Source organism: Opisthocomus hoazin, chromosome 4, assembly GCF_030867145.1.
Source record: "Opisthocomus hoazin isolate bOpiHoa1 chromosome 4, bOpiHoa1.hap1, whole genome shotgun sequence".
In the NCBI taxonomy this organism is placed as follows: Eukaryota; Metazoa; Chordata; class Aves; order Opisthocomiformes; family Opisthocomidae; genus Opisthocomus; species Opisthocomus hoazin.
In genome coordinates, this window is record NC_134417.1 from 55,740,155 (window position 1) to 55,755,564 (window position 15,410).

General features: G+C 44.6%; 1 protein-coding gene across 2 annotated transcripts in view; it reads right to left on the bottom strand.

Moving 5' to 3' along the window:
* Positions 1-10,836: 10,836 nt before the first annotated feature.
* The window catches only part of CREB5 (cAMP responsive element binding protein 5), a 255,855-nt gene continuing 251,281 nt past the window's right edge, over positions 10,837-15,410 (bottom strand). For both annotated transcript variants that reach the window (XM_075417436.1, XM_075417435.1), the window contains one exon: positions 10,837-14,943. In XM_075417436.1, coding sequence (XP_075273551.1) covers positions 14,780-14,943 — 164 coding nt within the window. In that variant the 3' untranslated portion in view covers positions 10,837-14,779. The remainder of the gene's footprint in view (positions 14,944-15,410) is intronic.

A 15,410-nucleotide genomic window follows, 5' to 3' on the forward strand; every position in this document is an offset into this window, starting at 1 on the left:
CTTCCCTTCCCTTCCCTTCCCTTCCCTTCCCTTCCCTTCCCTTCCCATCCCTTCCCTTCCCTTCCCTTCCCTTCCCCAGTGTAAATGAGAGGTTGGCTTGTTTCACGTTGCTGTAGCAGATGGCAGGTGTCGAAAAGCTCTGGTAACCATTAATGAAAACATGGTTTTGCGTGTGGCCCCTGAGCATCTTCGCACGTGCGACGTGCATCTGGCCAGTCGCGGGAGGAGCTGTTGCTTTTTCGCACCCCAGAAAGCAGCCGGCAGAAACTAAAACGTGGAAACCCAGTCACTGTGGTGCGGGTGATGGTGCAGCTCTCTTACACGCTGCCGTGCCCTCACCGGCCCTTGCACACGCGTCTTCCAGTGCCTCGGGCCCTGCGGTCAGAAGAGATGTCTCCTCCCCACCCTGCTGCCCCACAGATGGGTGAACACGGAGGACACTTGCTGTCTGCAAAGCAGACCTTTCTCTGGTGACCAAGGCAAGCAGAGAGGCATTTTTTTACCTCAAAATCTCTTGCGCTTATTCTACTTGTAGGCCACAGTTCTGCGTGTATTTACATGCATGCAGGGGTAAACGGCTGCGGACTTCAGCGGGACGGTCCCTCTGCCTGTGTGTGCGTGCGTTTGGAGGGTGAAGGTCTTGCACGTTCCACTCCCATTATTACAGGTGAAGCTGAGGCAGAAGAGGGCCCTTTTAAAAGCAGGGGATTTTATAGTGGAGCTAGTGGGAATCAAAGAGCAAACATACCTCTGAGAAGCGAACGTGGAGAGGACCCTGTGCCAACTATAATAATCAGTGTGACTAATAGGGAACAAGGAGAACTGTTCCATTATATCATGAGACATTACATGGTGCTTGAAAAAAGTCTTTGATGACATGCAAAGGATTGGCAAGTGCATTTCAGGGAATCCTCCTTTATTTCTTCAAGGGTTTCAACCCATGTTCATCTTGTTACGCATAATTTAACTTTCTCAGAGGTTAGATTGAACTTACTGGTATGGGTTTTATATAGTCATCATTTAAATTTGGGGGAACAGAAGGTGTATTAACTTATTTTAAAAGTTACTCATTTATAGTTCCTTGGAGAAATTAGAAACTGGGACTTTACGATAATTTCACCATGTATTTCCAGCCCTCGCCCAGTGTGCTATGGTTTTGCAAAATAGCAGAATTAACAAAGCTCTGTTTGCATTTAGTCTCGTAGAACGTGCAGAGTAATATTTCTATATAAGGTATTGTGATATTGAGTCATATTTTTTGTAATTTCAGTATCTCAAGTGTCAATCGGGAAGGAGATTGTTGCCTTTATTACAACTAATATAGCAGAGCAAAACAAAGAACTTTTTAGAAAATGAATATGCTCTGGGGAAATTCAATAAATCTTTGTTAGAAGAAAAAAGGTCTTATATATAAATATATAAAAGCTTGCTGTGTATTGTGCAAAAGTTGCTTACTGCTAAAGGAGTAATGCATTGTAAATCAACAGTGGGTCCCATAGCACGTTATGGCGTATTTTATTGGGTTTTTACCTTAAGGTAAGGTCTTTTATTAAGAGTATGTAAGAGCACACTCTGCTGAATACCTTGTTTTTCACAGCGCTCTATACATAATGGCTTTTTTTTTTTTATTTGCTTCATTAAACATTCCTGTAATTAATGCATTTAATGGGAATCCAGCAGTAACAAATATAAAATTTATTGTGGTTTAAAAAAAAAAACACTTTGGTTACTAGATTTTCCATTAGCAAATGGCGATGACCAAATTCCTCAAAATATTTCTGCACTCACCCCAGAAATCTTCTGCTAAAACAGGTGATGTTTTCAACTCTGTAATGGGAAAGAAATGCCACATAAATAATCCTTGTGAAGGAATCAGTATAAACGTAGAGAGAGAGAGCACCAAAAAGTGTCTGTAAAATAATCCCCCCAAAAAACGCTGTTTCAAGCTCGATAAGAAGACGTCTGTATTAGCCCTGGAGCTTGCCGGGTGAGTTATTAGGTGTTGAAAGACACCGTCTAGGAAGTCTGACCCATCAGAATTTGAATGTAAAAGGCAAGTGACAACTGAATACATGAAAAGCCTTAAAGCGCGGTCCCAAAGCCCTCTTTCCCCGCCTGAAAAGCCCGTTTATCTTCGGATGAATAAGAGTTACAGAATTGGAACCTAAGGAAAAAATCGGTGGTATCCGTGGCCAAGGGAATGTCTCCCTCCCACCCGTTTGATTATAACCATGTGCAAGTTTGGCTAATGAGACTGCAGGGCTTTCCCCTCGCCTCTGTGGATGATTGTGGCATTTTATTTGAATGCCGATACGGTTTCCCATTCCTGTTCCTCACAAGATTTTGGTCTGGGCAAATAAAAAAAGAGATGTCAGAACCGGAGAATCTTTTTACAGTGTATAAAAATCTTCCCATCTAATCCAAGAGGAAATCGTAATGTGAAGAACATTGGCATTTTAATGGCCTCCTAATGAGGACGAGCTTGGCCAGAGCTTTGAAGAAGACAAATGGAAAGCAAAACAGCTCATTTCTCCTTGAGGGCAAGGATTAAGATTTCTAGAGAGGACTGCATGGATATTTCTTCAGCAGGTAAAGCTTTGCCTGCCTGAAGTCTCCTGGCAGGGCCCTGATGTACGGGCTGTTGGCATGAGCAGGAAAGGGGGGTAGGAAGGCGGGGGGCGTGCTCACGTTTTCTGGTTTTGCTGTCAGTCTATTCCTCTCCGCATGCTGCTGGGAAAAATTGAAGACAATTATATTTACCTAAATCCCTGGTTAATTAAGGCACTAAATTAAAGCCTGAGAAGCACTTGAAATTCTGATGAAAGAGCCCATACATGGACAGCATGCTTGTAACGTTACATGTCTGGGGTTCTCCCTAAGGTACGGGGGGATACACAGCAAATACTCCATACAGCCACAGATAGGTGATCACATCTAATTTAAAAGCCCTCATTACTCCCTCCTGACAGGCCTGGATGTTTGCCTGCCTGGTTCCAAGGCCAGTGTCGATCCATTTAAAATTAATATTTTTCATTCCTCTCTCCGCCGCATGCATTTAAAAGCTGTCCTTGGCTTCCTCTCCCAGCTGCTGGCTCCGATTAGCCCAGCAGCGGCTGCTGGAGCTCTGCTCTGCGGCACTGGTGGGATCCTACGCCTCTCATACCACGTTAGGAGTAGAGCTGTCCTGGGAAAGGGACTTCCTTGCTCCTGATGTCTTCTGTGGCTTCAACAAGCTGGGGGAGGCTTTATTTCCCATTGGGAAAAATGGGTCTTTTCTTTGTCCCATCCTAGAAGGGAGCTGTGAGAGCCAGGGCCCCGCTGGGTGTCACGCTTTAGCACCATCCCTCAGCAGGGCTCAGCCCTGTGCACTCTGCACTCAGCCAGGGCTTGCAAGGGAAGGAGAAACATGTTTGTGAGAGGCATCAAAATGGTACCTGGCTTTGCTGCTGCAGAAAGGACTTTGTACAATTCTCCTTGAGTGACACGTGGCATAACAAGGCAGAGCAAATTGTCCTTGTGAAGATATGTCTGAAACTCCTCATAAGCAACTAAAAATGTGGGTTCTGCTCTGGAAAGCAACTGTAAAAAGAAGAAAAAAATGCATTGTTTTAGTCAGCAGCTTGGTTTTCCCTCTATCTGCACAGTCAGACTTGCTGACTCTGAAGGCAGAGAGCAGGTCATGTTTTAAAGGTACTTTTGGCTTCGTGGGCTTTGGCAGGGCAGTACATCTCCAGCTGAAGCCTTGCTGCTGGGTCAGCACCGGAAGTGCAGCCTGGTGGGTGAACCTCACAGCGAAGACGGGGCAGCACCATCACCACTGCCGGCACAGGCTGTGGATACCATCTTACCTGAGTGTCCATCTGGTGTCCTGGGCACAGCATGGGGGTACAGATTCGCCACGAAGCAACTCGCAAACATCTTGGCCGTCTCCATCCCACCACCTTCCCTGTGCTCTGTTCACTCCCTGCCCACCCACCTGCGGCTCTCACCTGCCCTGCCCATGGCTCTCAGTTAGCCACGCCAGTTTCAGAAGCTGGCAACACGATAAATGCATTCCTCTGCATTTTCCCCTGGTTTCAGTCAGTCAGATTGGCTTGAGGTACAGCCAGGTGAATGACAGGACCTTGGTTTAGCTCAGCTCTTGCAATGTGGTGGCAGTGGTCACCTGCAGCGCGGGAGCCGAGCGGGTCAGTACAGTGGGACCCCTGCAAACCTCGCTGTCAGCATGGCCACGATGCTTTAGTCTCACGTCGTATTGCCATGGGTGTCCCTGCAGGCCCTCCACCGCATCCCACGGAGTACGAGCACAAAGAGGTAGCAGGAGGGCTAACAGTCTCTCGGCTGTTTGAGGGGATGAGTTGAGGATTGTGGGAATTAGGGGTAAAAGGGGTGTCAGTCAGTGCAGCTTGCACGTACTCCAGCTGAATGATAAAAGCTTTGCCTCTAAAGGCAAGCCACCACTGCGCACGACAAAAGGAATTTAAATTTAATTCTGACAATTTAACTTTCAGATCAAAGTGCAGCGAATAGCTACAGCAAAATGCCAGCAACAAAAGACCCAAGCCAAAACAACGGCTGGTGTTGTGATACCAAACGCAATCCTGTGTAACCGGAGTCCGCGGCCGTGTCCCGCTGCCGAAGGTTCCTTTTTGTCATCCACAGCTACATCCACAGTGTTGTCTTTGCAGCACAGCTTCTTGAAGCTAAGAAAAACTTTTACTAAGCTGGAATTGGTTTGGCCGTCTTATAACACAGAATGAAAATGATTAGTGAACCAAAAGAGGAGGATATAGAGCCCTTCCATACAAAGCCTCCTGTCTTCCTACGTGATCCATTATAATCCAGAGGGCCCCAGATTTAAACTAATCTGTTTCTGCCTTTATTTATTTTTTCTTGACTTAATTTCCTACATGAACTGGCCAGTTATGTCAAGTATTTTTCTTTCTTTTAACTTCACTTGCTGTCAGCTGAATGCAATGCCCTGTGAAAACACTCGCTGACCTGCTGTATACACACGTACACACGGACACGTCTTTACCATCTGCATCTATATACCTGTATCATCTACATGTATCTTTATCATCTGTGTCTGTCTATCTATATTTATATCTATATGTATAATTTGCTTTTACAGTGGGGAACACAGCTTGCAAATTCCTTGAGCCTCTGCTAACTACACCGTCAAGCTCCCCTCTCTTTTGTGCAAGGCAGCTGCCCCGTTGCTTCTAGTTCAGGCTGCTCTGGCTTGCTCTGCCGGCAAGTCCTGGGGGAATGGGCTGATCAGGTTCACTAATGGTCGGGCTCTCATGGTATTTGCTTACCTAACACAATCAGAGCACGCGTCTTAAATATTTTATCAGCTTCGTGGGGTCATTCTTGTGCCGTGGAGTTGTGTTGCACTGGAGAATAGAGCAGGCTGGAGGAAAAATGGTGCTCAAGAGTGCTGCAGAAGGAGGATTTCAAGCAAATGGCAACGATTAATGCCCTGCTTAGAGCTGCTAAAACAAATGTCCCTGATGCAGCAGGGCAGATCAGAGGCAAAAAGAGGTCAGGGCAGTTGCAATAAGAAAGCAGACCAAAGAATTGAGCAAATGGCCCCAAACCCTCAGCTGCTAGCTCTGATCTGAAGTGTGGTGGTGGTCCTGGTTTAACTTTGATCCCTCCTTTCCCACTCTTACTTGCTTAATTTATTGACTCCCTTGAAACTAGTTCTCAGGAAGTTTTGTGTTTAATCTTGTGCTTATTCCCTGTGGGCTAAGCTGTCGAATGACTGTCAGTAAAACCTTCATGTAAAGAAAGTGGGTGCAACAGGATAATTCTGGTGGTAGTCCTGGAGCTGCAGCCTCCCATACTGGGGCCTCAGCAGCCAGTAGCTATTGTTGAGAGGAAAACTGTTTTTCCTCTAAATTCACCCGTTGCCTGCCTTCAGCCAGGCAGTGCTGACTCCAGGGTGGGCAGGGAGAGCAGACAGGTAGGTCTACACTGCAAGCCTTTGCTAGAGCTGTGGGTGGGAGGGCTGCTGATCAGGGGACTGTAACCAACCGTGCCATTTCTGACACTGTCCCCAAGTGCTGTGTGCGGGGAGATTTCCCAGGAGGGAGTCAGACTCGCTTTGGCTCTTTTCTGCTGGGAGTCAGTGTGATACTGGAGAGCTTTGCATCCTTGCATGTTCAGTGTTCTCTCTATCCCAGTATTTTATAAAAATCACCCCACAACTAACAAAACAGCGCTCCTGTCTACCTGCTTCTCCATTCCCTTGCTGAAAGGTTTCTTTAGCACAAGACCGCTTCCAATTTCTCAGCTCCTGCCTCTGTTTATGTCTGGGCTCCTTTGGGTTTGATGCCCTCCTCTAGCCCCACACCCCTTATTTGGGGGGAGGTGTCTGCTTTCTCCGGATGGTTGTTCCTGATCTGTGATGCTGCCTGCTTTGTGGCAATGCCTTTGGGTACCTGCGGTGCCCCCTGTGCTCGCTTATCATCCCTACCCAAACTCTGTACCACACTGCCCTTTAGCTTCGAGCGTCCTTACAGCGAGTAGCTGAGACTGTAGCCTGGGTTTGGGAGAAAGCTGGGGGCAGTTATGAGGGGCAAAGCAGGTCCAGCCAAAGCATGAGGGGCTGGTTTGGCAGGGGCAAGGGGTCTGTCTGCACCACTGCTCCGACTGATGTAAGCTGGAGCAACCCTCTCGCTATTGCAGAGCGTCCTCAGCTCAGTCTAGTTCTGGCTGCATCCCTGCAAAGGAGAGGGGAAGGAGCATGCGCTCACACTGATTCATTTTTTCTCTAATAATAACTTTGTTATGATGTCCAGAGCAGCCCAGAGAGAGCAATAGTAACAGTGGACTGCTTGGAAGAGGAACAAATATTGCGATCGGGTTTGGGAAACCATGAATCAGCTGTAAAGGGCAGTGTTACCTCAGCTTGGATACATCTTGCTTAGCTCATACTGCCAGGTGTAAATATACTGTGTGGACAATAACATAGTCCTGTGATACGCCTTCATGAGAGGCATCTATTTTTACAGATATGATGATCCTCTTTCAGTATTTGGTCCCAGAGCAAGAGCCCTTCTGTACAAATACAGGTTAAGCTGTGGTGTGACAGCCCTGCTTTAAAGGCGATGCAGGAGTATGTGGCCTCAGAAATGGCTCCAGCTAATGCCATGCCTTGATGCTTGGGGAAAACACCTGCTGTACCTCCTTAAAGAGGGAGCCATGTGGGCCCACTGCCCCATCTTCCAGCTTTTACAAAGGGAGAATGGGAACAGGGGCATGGCTCTGCCTTTTTTCCTACCCATTTTAGGAGGGTGAATGCTCTTGGCCAGATTTAGCCTTTTGAAAACCAGGGAGAGAGCAGCAGAAGCTGCACCTGTGCCTGGGCCTCCAAGGGAGAACCACGGTCATGCCACACAGGACCGGTCTCCCGCGGCGTGACACTGGGACCGAGCGCTTGCAGGCGGACTGGTCCCCGCAGCCGAGGCTGCACCTCTGAGGTCTCGGACCCCCATCGCGTCAGCCCATCACTCCAGGGCTGCCAGCAAGGTCATCGAGTTGCGTTGATCTAAAGCTGGCTTTCCCGCTGGAGAGATGGGTTCATCCTGACTAACTTTAGATTACAGTTTACGCATTATTGTGCCAAGGTCTGTATTGGACCAATTTATAGTGAGAAATGAGGTTGGCAAGATAACAGGGGCATCACAATTAGAGCTAATTAGCCCAGCAGGAAATCCATTTCCAGGCAGCTTTTGGCAAGAGACGAGGTTGGCGGGCTAACAAGCATAGAGTGTATTTTGATATAAGCACACTCCAGCTGCAAGGGAAAGTAAAATAACAGCTTGTCTTATCCTTATGCGGAGGCCTCACGTCAGGCTCCACCACGTAAGTCTTTTTGTTTGAGGCTTTGCAGCCTCCCTGCTTGGAAAAAGTTCAGAGAACTTGTTCTTGCAAAGCCTCCTCAGCTGCCAGAGGGCAAAAGGTGGGCCGTAAGGTCTGCACAGCCCCTCGCTCCCACCGCCAGACAGGAGGATGCCCAGCACCCTGGTCTGGTTTCGGGGGAGATGAGGGATGCAGCTCAGAATAGAAATCACTGAAGAGTAGCTTGGTTTAATTGCAGGAGTTATCCGTACCGTAGAATGTCCAGGGTATAGACACAGCCAAACTATTGGAACTATTTGTATTTGAGTGCTTTATTATATTGGAATTGCAGTGATATTATTAACATTTGTACAAATGCACAAAATTCCTGTCTCTTCTAGCTAGAAAGAGATGTAAAAATCAGACCTAGTTGAACAGTCTCAATGAACTCATTGTCCATTTGTAACAATAATGGGTTCACAATGCAACAAAAAGCTTAACATAAAATTAAACATATTAAATGCTGCAGCAAGTATTTACACTTATGTACCAAAAAAAAAAAAAAAATTTATCTCCTTCCAGTAAGGAAGGTGGTTGCTTTACAGAATAAAACAAACAGACAAACAAACACAAAACCTTTGCATACAATACAAACAACCTCAAGCCCAAAACTTACTGTGACAGCACCTTTTTTTTAATATTATATATATATATATTTATCTATAAACTTCGATAGTTTAGGCTTACTCCAAGCAGTGCTAAAAAGTTCCTTAAAACCAGGACAACAACAACAGTCCAAAGAAGCAACGTTCACCCATGAGTGCGACCCAGTGTTTGAACGGAGCTGTTGCAGAGAGGGGTGCAGAGCTCACGGCCATGGGCTGGGAAACGTTTGGGTCCCAATGATCAAAGTCCTTGGCAAAACTCTCAGTGGCAATTATTCGTATTCAGGAGAGCAAACAGACCTTTCGTGCAAAATCGTGTGTGTTGTGGAAGCATGATAAAGATTGTCTCTGACAGAGATCTCTTTGCAGTCTCAGCTCCGAGGGGTGGGGGAAAATTTCTCTGGAATTTCCTAAATTCCAGCAAGAACATAATTTCACTTGAAATGCCCTACCAGCCCTCCCCCCCCACCTCGCTTCCTGACACTGCGGCAGTTTCGGCAAAGCCAGAAGGAGCTCTCAGTCTTCATTCAGAAGGCTGTCACACAGTTTTCTAGTCAAGAAAGAGATTTGGGTCCAAGAGTCTCACGGCATCAGATGGCATGCTCTTACCGTGGGCTTGGGAAGAGTTCCACCAGGTGAAACTCAACATCACCAACATTTAATTTGCATAAATATAGAACTGGAGATCCTGAATCCCAGGTATTACACACTGGTCTAAATATAGCGAGTTGCAATTATTGATTCCAGTCCAAGGAGAGCCTGGGAAAGGATCAGATTTCCACTTAGAGAATCAATCTTGTCTGTGAGCATGTGCGCACACTGACATTTTTGGCCTCACGCAGTTTAGGATTTGCTATAAAGTCGTTTTGAAAGCTATGGAAAACCAGCAATGGTAAGCAATTTAGCTCTTATGTGTAAAGCCACTGATAAAACTGAGATACCTGTAAACTCTGAAAAAAACAGAGATTACGGATGTAAACAGTCTCTTTTGTCTTTGCAGTAAGATGATTATTTCAGATGATGAAAAATCAAACAATTTTTGCTTTTTTGGTGTTCAAATCACTTGAGATTTTATTGCTTTTGTTTGTCCTTAGAAGTTTTTAGTCTCTTTTCTTACTTTTTTTTTAAAGGTGCTGTCCCTAGTCAAGTTATAAGGCAACATATTTTATTGATTCAGAACTCGAATACATAGTATGGCCACTGTTCTCACTGCAGCTTCGCAGCTACCGTGGGTTGGACAACAGTCAAAGTGCATGACAAAGCACAACAGAGCCAGTCTCCTGACCTTACGATATACAGGACACTTTGGTTCTTGGGATGAGAGATTATACATGTAGCTTAGATGCTGCCTCACACACTTTGCATAATAAAACATTTATATGCTGTCATGAAGAGGGTGTAAAGTCTAAGTCACACTGCAGGCTGGCTGTTCTCAGCTTCTCCATTCAGGCAGGTGTGAGAGACAAGTTGTAGATATGCCACCAGTGAAAGCATATAAATGTGTCTGGTGCAAACGTTTTACAAGAGTATTTATAAATGATTCAACAAGGGAGAGCAAGAAAGAGAGTGAGAGCTAAAGTGCAATTTTAAAATAATATAAATAATTGAAACGTAGAAATAAGATACTAATTAGTTGTAACTGGTTTTGTTTTATAGGCACAGTTTAGTTTTTATGTCTACAGATCAATCTTTTTCTCTTCTTCCCCCTCCAGTAATTTTCTCTGATGGATAATGGAGTTTCAATGGTCTAAATCTAAGGAACACTGCTTAGTAAGAGGACAGAAGAGGCAATGATAAGGCAGTATAGTGCAACTCACTATGTGATACCAGAAAAGAAACAAGGATGGGGTTAGATCTTCCATGGTGATGTATAAAATCAGCCTTATAAAAAAAGAGGGAAAAAAAAAAAGACAGGCTTTCCAGTCATATGTTGACCCGTGCTTTCTAAAATGAGAGAGCACATTTTGCAATACAAAGGAAACAACTGAAGGTTCGTAATTTGTTTTGCTGTTACCAAAAAAAAAAAGGGAAAAAAAAAAAAGCAGATGCTGCTTTAAGGAAAACATTTCATTCTAGGAATTTCTGTACAACTGACCTCAGCGAGCTTTTCCATCTTAGATGGATGACTTCTGCTTGAGACCCTGAAAGATTAAGATGCACGCACACCTAGAGTAGTTTATTGCAAAACTAATATTGTAACTTAAAAAACACAAACAGATTCTGTACAAGAATACTGTTCAAATGGAATGTGTTAAAATAACATTTATTAATAAATACTTTATAAAATTCTATGTGAATACTAAATTAATAGATTCCTGTTTTAAAATTGCTTTGGTCCTCATGAATTTTCATAAATTCACTCTATACGCTTTTTTTTTAAAAAAGGTATTAGCTGCTAAAAAGCACATTTTGCCTAAACTAAAAGGCTAGTTTTCAACACTAAATATTGTTGCTTAAAAAAATATGAATCCTCAAAAGTTGGGCATTTAACAACAGTTATAGCTGGCGTGTTAGTTAACAGGACAGAGTCAGTTAGCACACTAAATCCACACGCACTGAGGCACTGAACCATTGACTTTCCACTATTCAGAAGACGGGCAGCAGACATTTAGCTTCGTAGCAGGAATTAACACCCAACAGCGTGAAATTCTCCATAAATCATCACCATCATCATCATCATCGTTGTCCTTACAAAACACACCATGATAGCACACAAACTACTTGTCTCCCACAGGCAGCGTTACGAATATGGCTTGCATCAATCGAGTCAGGGAAGGGGGGGGGCTGGGGATGCAGGAACCGGATCAGAGCATCGTTCCTTTCCGATCGAAGTATTGCAGTTGTCCGTGGCTGAGATTTCCAGCGCGCTCCCCATGTTGCGCGATGAGAGGTGCCGTCCCCCGCAACGCCTCGTCCGGAGAGAGCGGCTGGCCGAGGATCGCTGCCCTGCTAGTGCTGGCGAGGGAAGCGGTCCGAGTCGTCCGCCGGCAGCGGGATGGGGCACGGGATGGGGCATGGAGCCCGGCAAGCCCAGCAGCGGGCTGGATTGGTGTGACAGGAAGGAAGCGGAGCAGCCTCCAGTAGTAGCTCATGGAAAAGCAGGATTTATCCTCGATGGAAAGAGCCCGGGAAGTGCATTTAGAGTGACGTGCTTAGGAAGAGGCTGCCACCACCGACGGCATGGCAGAGGGACATCCCAGGGACAGAGGGACAGGGGCTTCTCCCGCAGCCTTTGCTCAGTCAGCCTCCGGCACCTGGCCGGGCTGGCAGCTTGAGGAAAGGCTGCAGGATCACGCTCCTGGAAAACAAGAGCATTTTAATGCAGAAGCAAATCTGATGAATAATATAAGGTGCCTGGTACGGTTGGTCCTTTTGCCGACGATATAGCCGATATAAATATGCTGCGTGTTGTCTTGGCCTGTGAACCTGCGACAGAGTTACAAGAAGCAATAGCAAATAGCTTTTCATCCTTTACTTATTTCCACATCACTAGCAAGGATTATACCTAAAGGCCAATAGTATAGAGAGGAGACATTTCATTGTAATTACACATTTAGGCCAACATGTGTGGTTGGCTTGCCTAGTTAGCATTAAAAAAAGAAATAATTGAGCTATATATAATACACATCAGTCAAACTGTCAAGTTGCTGAATTTAACAAAACTTAGGCAAGGTTTTTGTATTTTTTTCTTTTTTTTTTTCTTTTTAATGTAGAGGCTTTCAGTTTAACAGCTAAATATTTTAATTGAGGAGACTGAATAAAATGAAGCTAAACCGTAATTCTAGTGCAGTGTAGCTCAACTGGGTATTCTAATATTACCAAAAACTTTTGATTTTTATTTTTTAATGTATTTAAGTGCTACCCATATAGACAGAAAGTTTTTTAAATTAACCCTGCAATGGCATTTTCTTTTTCGTGGTGAATGATGAAATTCAGACACAGGGGAAATGCTTATTTGGGTTTTTTTTACACAGTGGATACTCAGCTGGAACATTTTGCTCAACTGCATATTTGAAAAAAGTTCCCTTGGGAGCCATGATGAAGCAAAACCATTTAGCTATTACAACTGGAGGTTAAAAAAAATTATAGACTCAGTATTTAAAACATTTTAAAAGTATATGTTTGTCTAAAATATAATAGAAAATCCTTTACATTTGTATTTTTTCATAATTTTTTTTGGTTCTTAGACTATATAATCAAGTCAAGATTTACACTGTACATTAAAAATCTTCTTCTTTTGAATGTATTTGCATAAATGGAAAGCGAGCTGTTAAAGAATGCTGACTAAAAGTTAGTTACCAAGATAAGAACTAATTCGGAAACAAACAATCCTCAGAATTTTGCTTTCCCTTCCAGGCAGGCCCTGCTCCTTACGGTGCCTCATGCTTCAGCTGTTTCACTCTGCCTCCCGCATGCAGAAGAGCCACCCTTTTAAACCTCACAACTCCTCTAAATACCAGAGACACACCCTTTCAGGAGGAGAACTTCGTTTCAGAATAAAGTCTGCTGAGGGCTAGAGGATTTGCCAGGAATAACGTGAATTAGCTTTTGCTATTAAAGCTGCAGCTCAAAATGTTTGAACATTTATCACCAGCTTTCCGGGGAAGCAGCGGGAGGTTTTGTTGCTGACAGATTTGAGAGCAAAATCAGGTCCCAATATACAGCAAGGCAGCGTAATTAATGGGCATCATCTCCACCTGATTTTCCCATCAACCACTTATGCCACTCGGGGATGCAAATCAGTCGCGCTGAGGGGCAGGCCCAAAGTCCAAACAAAAACCTGAACCTTTTCCAGACCCTCTTTGCAGGACTGAATTTTATCCAGAGTGTAGTGGGATTTGCCATTCTTGCAGCACTTTTTAGCGGCTGCATGCCTTCTAAAAATTATTTAGCGTCCTAATGAGACAGTTCCTCACCCGCGGTTAACGGGCGTTAAGTGCCATTAAAGTCAGTGAAGCTACATTGCTGTCTGCCAGCTCGGGGTCGCTCTGTAGACGCTTAAAGGAACGCCTGCAGAGAGCAGGTCTTTTCCTCGGAATTAAAAATGGCATTTTTCCAACTGGTCAGCACCGTTACGCTGATTTATTACTCATTTATAGCCCACGAAACTTGAGGCTGTCAGCTTTCGTTGCCACAACAACGCAACCGGGTTAGGGAACAGAACTTTTCTGAATTATTATATGCTACATGTTTTTTAGTTTGTTAACAATGTTTTTTAGTTTGTTAACAACTGGCAGTGCAGAAGAATTGCTGTGATTCTCAGGTGTTGCTTGCTACGCCTGTACCGCACCACAGAAGCTCACAGGGCTGCTAGCATCAACACAGCTGGCTCTCAATCCCGCTTCACCTGGGGCTGCACTGCTTTTGCCTCTCGCTGTTTATTAAAAACACTAAATCAGGAGCGCTCCTATTTTTTAAAAGCCGAATGCTTGGCGTAGCCCAGCTGCGGGTGAAGAGCTAGTGAAAGCAGCAGCCATGCTGACAGTTTTTAGGTGGGCTTGAAGTTTTTGCTTGTTCATCACCATTCTTTGAGAAAAAGAGAGGGAAGTGAGAAAGCCTTGGAATGGAAAAAAGAAGGAAAAAAAAGCTGAGGGAATGAGAAGTGTTTGGGAAGGGAATAAGGAAGGTGTAAAAATAACCAGAGGAGAAAAAGGGCAGGGTATGCGAGAGAGGAGAAGGGGGAGGGCTAGACAAAAGAGCACGTTAATTTGGGCTTGATTTTGTCCTGATAGCCACATCCTATGTAACCGCGTTGAAAGAGGCTCTGAATGCAAGATGGGGTCTGCTGATAGCACAACGCTAACTCATTTTTTATTATGCTGTCAGCAGATGCCCTCTCTCTGTATTTATAGCCTAATTACTCCTAGTTACCTACATGAGACTCTGTTTAATACTTTTCATGCCTCATGTTGGTTAACAAGCTGCAGTTTAACACAACTCCGTATTTCTGAGGCTTCAGGCTAGATTGGTGAGAAGCAAACGTGACTATGTACAGAAACAGTTAGGTTTATAAACAAATAACTGGTACCAAAAAAACTGGAGAAAGCACCAAAGCATTTCTCAAGCTGATAGCATATTAATTGCATAACTCCCTTTTATGTAACTAAGTATAAAAGACATTTTAATAACTATAAAAATGAAAGTCAGAGTCTTTCAAGAACTGAGGAATCTTCCAGGCTTGAGTTAAGGTTGCAGATGTCCTTAGCACAGAGGACGCTTTGATACGCTACCACACTCCCCTAGCAGTTTCTGATCAACCACTTTTAAAGGATGGGGTTGATGTCTGTTCTGTGGCTGGCGAGCTGGGTAAGAGTGGAGCTTCCCACGACGTCGCTGACGGACGAGGAGGTCGTGATGGTGTTGTGCTGGATGACCTGCTGCTGGGAGCAAGCTGGGACCGGGCTCGCGGGAGGACTGCTCTCGGGACCTGGGAAGGGGGCGGGGGGACAGAGACAACACACATTCAATTATCCATCCCACTAACAAGCCCAGGCTTGGCGACACTCCTGGAAAAGGGATGTACTACTACGGCAGCAATACTAACAACCTGAGGCACGCACAAGTCACAGGATTTCAAGATACACAGTTATCCAACGCTTTCCGTCTTCTGATCTTTTGCAGGCTTTTTTTGTTCTGATTTTTTCTTTTGTTTAAAGCCAGCTTCTCTGGTATCAACCTGACTTCAAGAGTTGGGAACTTGAAAAAAGTCCAAGACCTTAACGATTGTGAAAACAATGTCAGGATAAAAAGTCCAATATCTTGAGGTCTACAAAATCAGGTGGGATGCTTAAATGGTTTATTTGCTCCAGCAGGAATCAAAATCAGAGTGCAGTGCACTGCAGTACAGAAAATCTAATTCAAGCAACAGTTGACAGGTGTGTAACACAATTATGT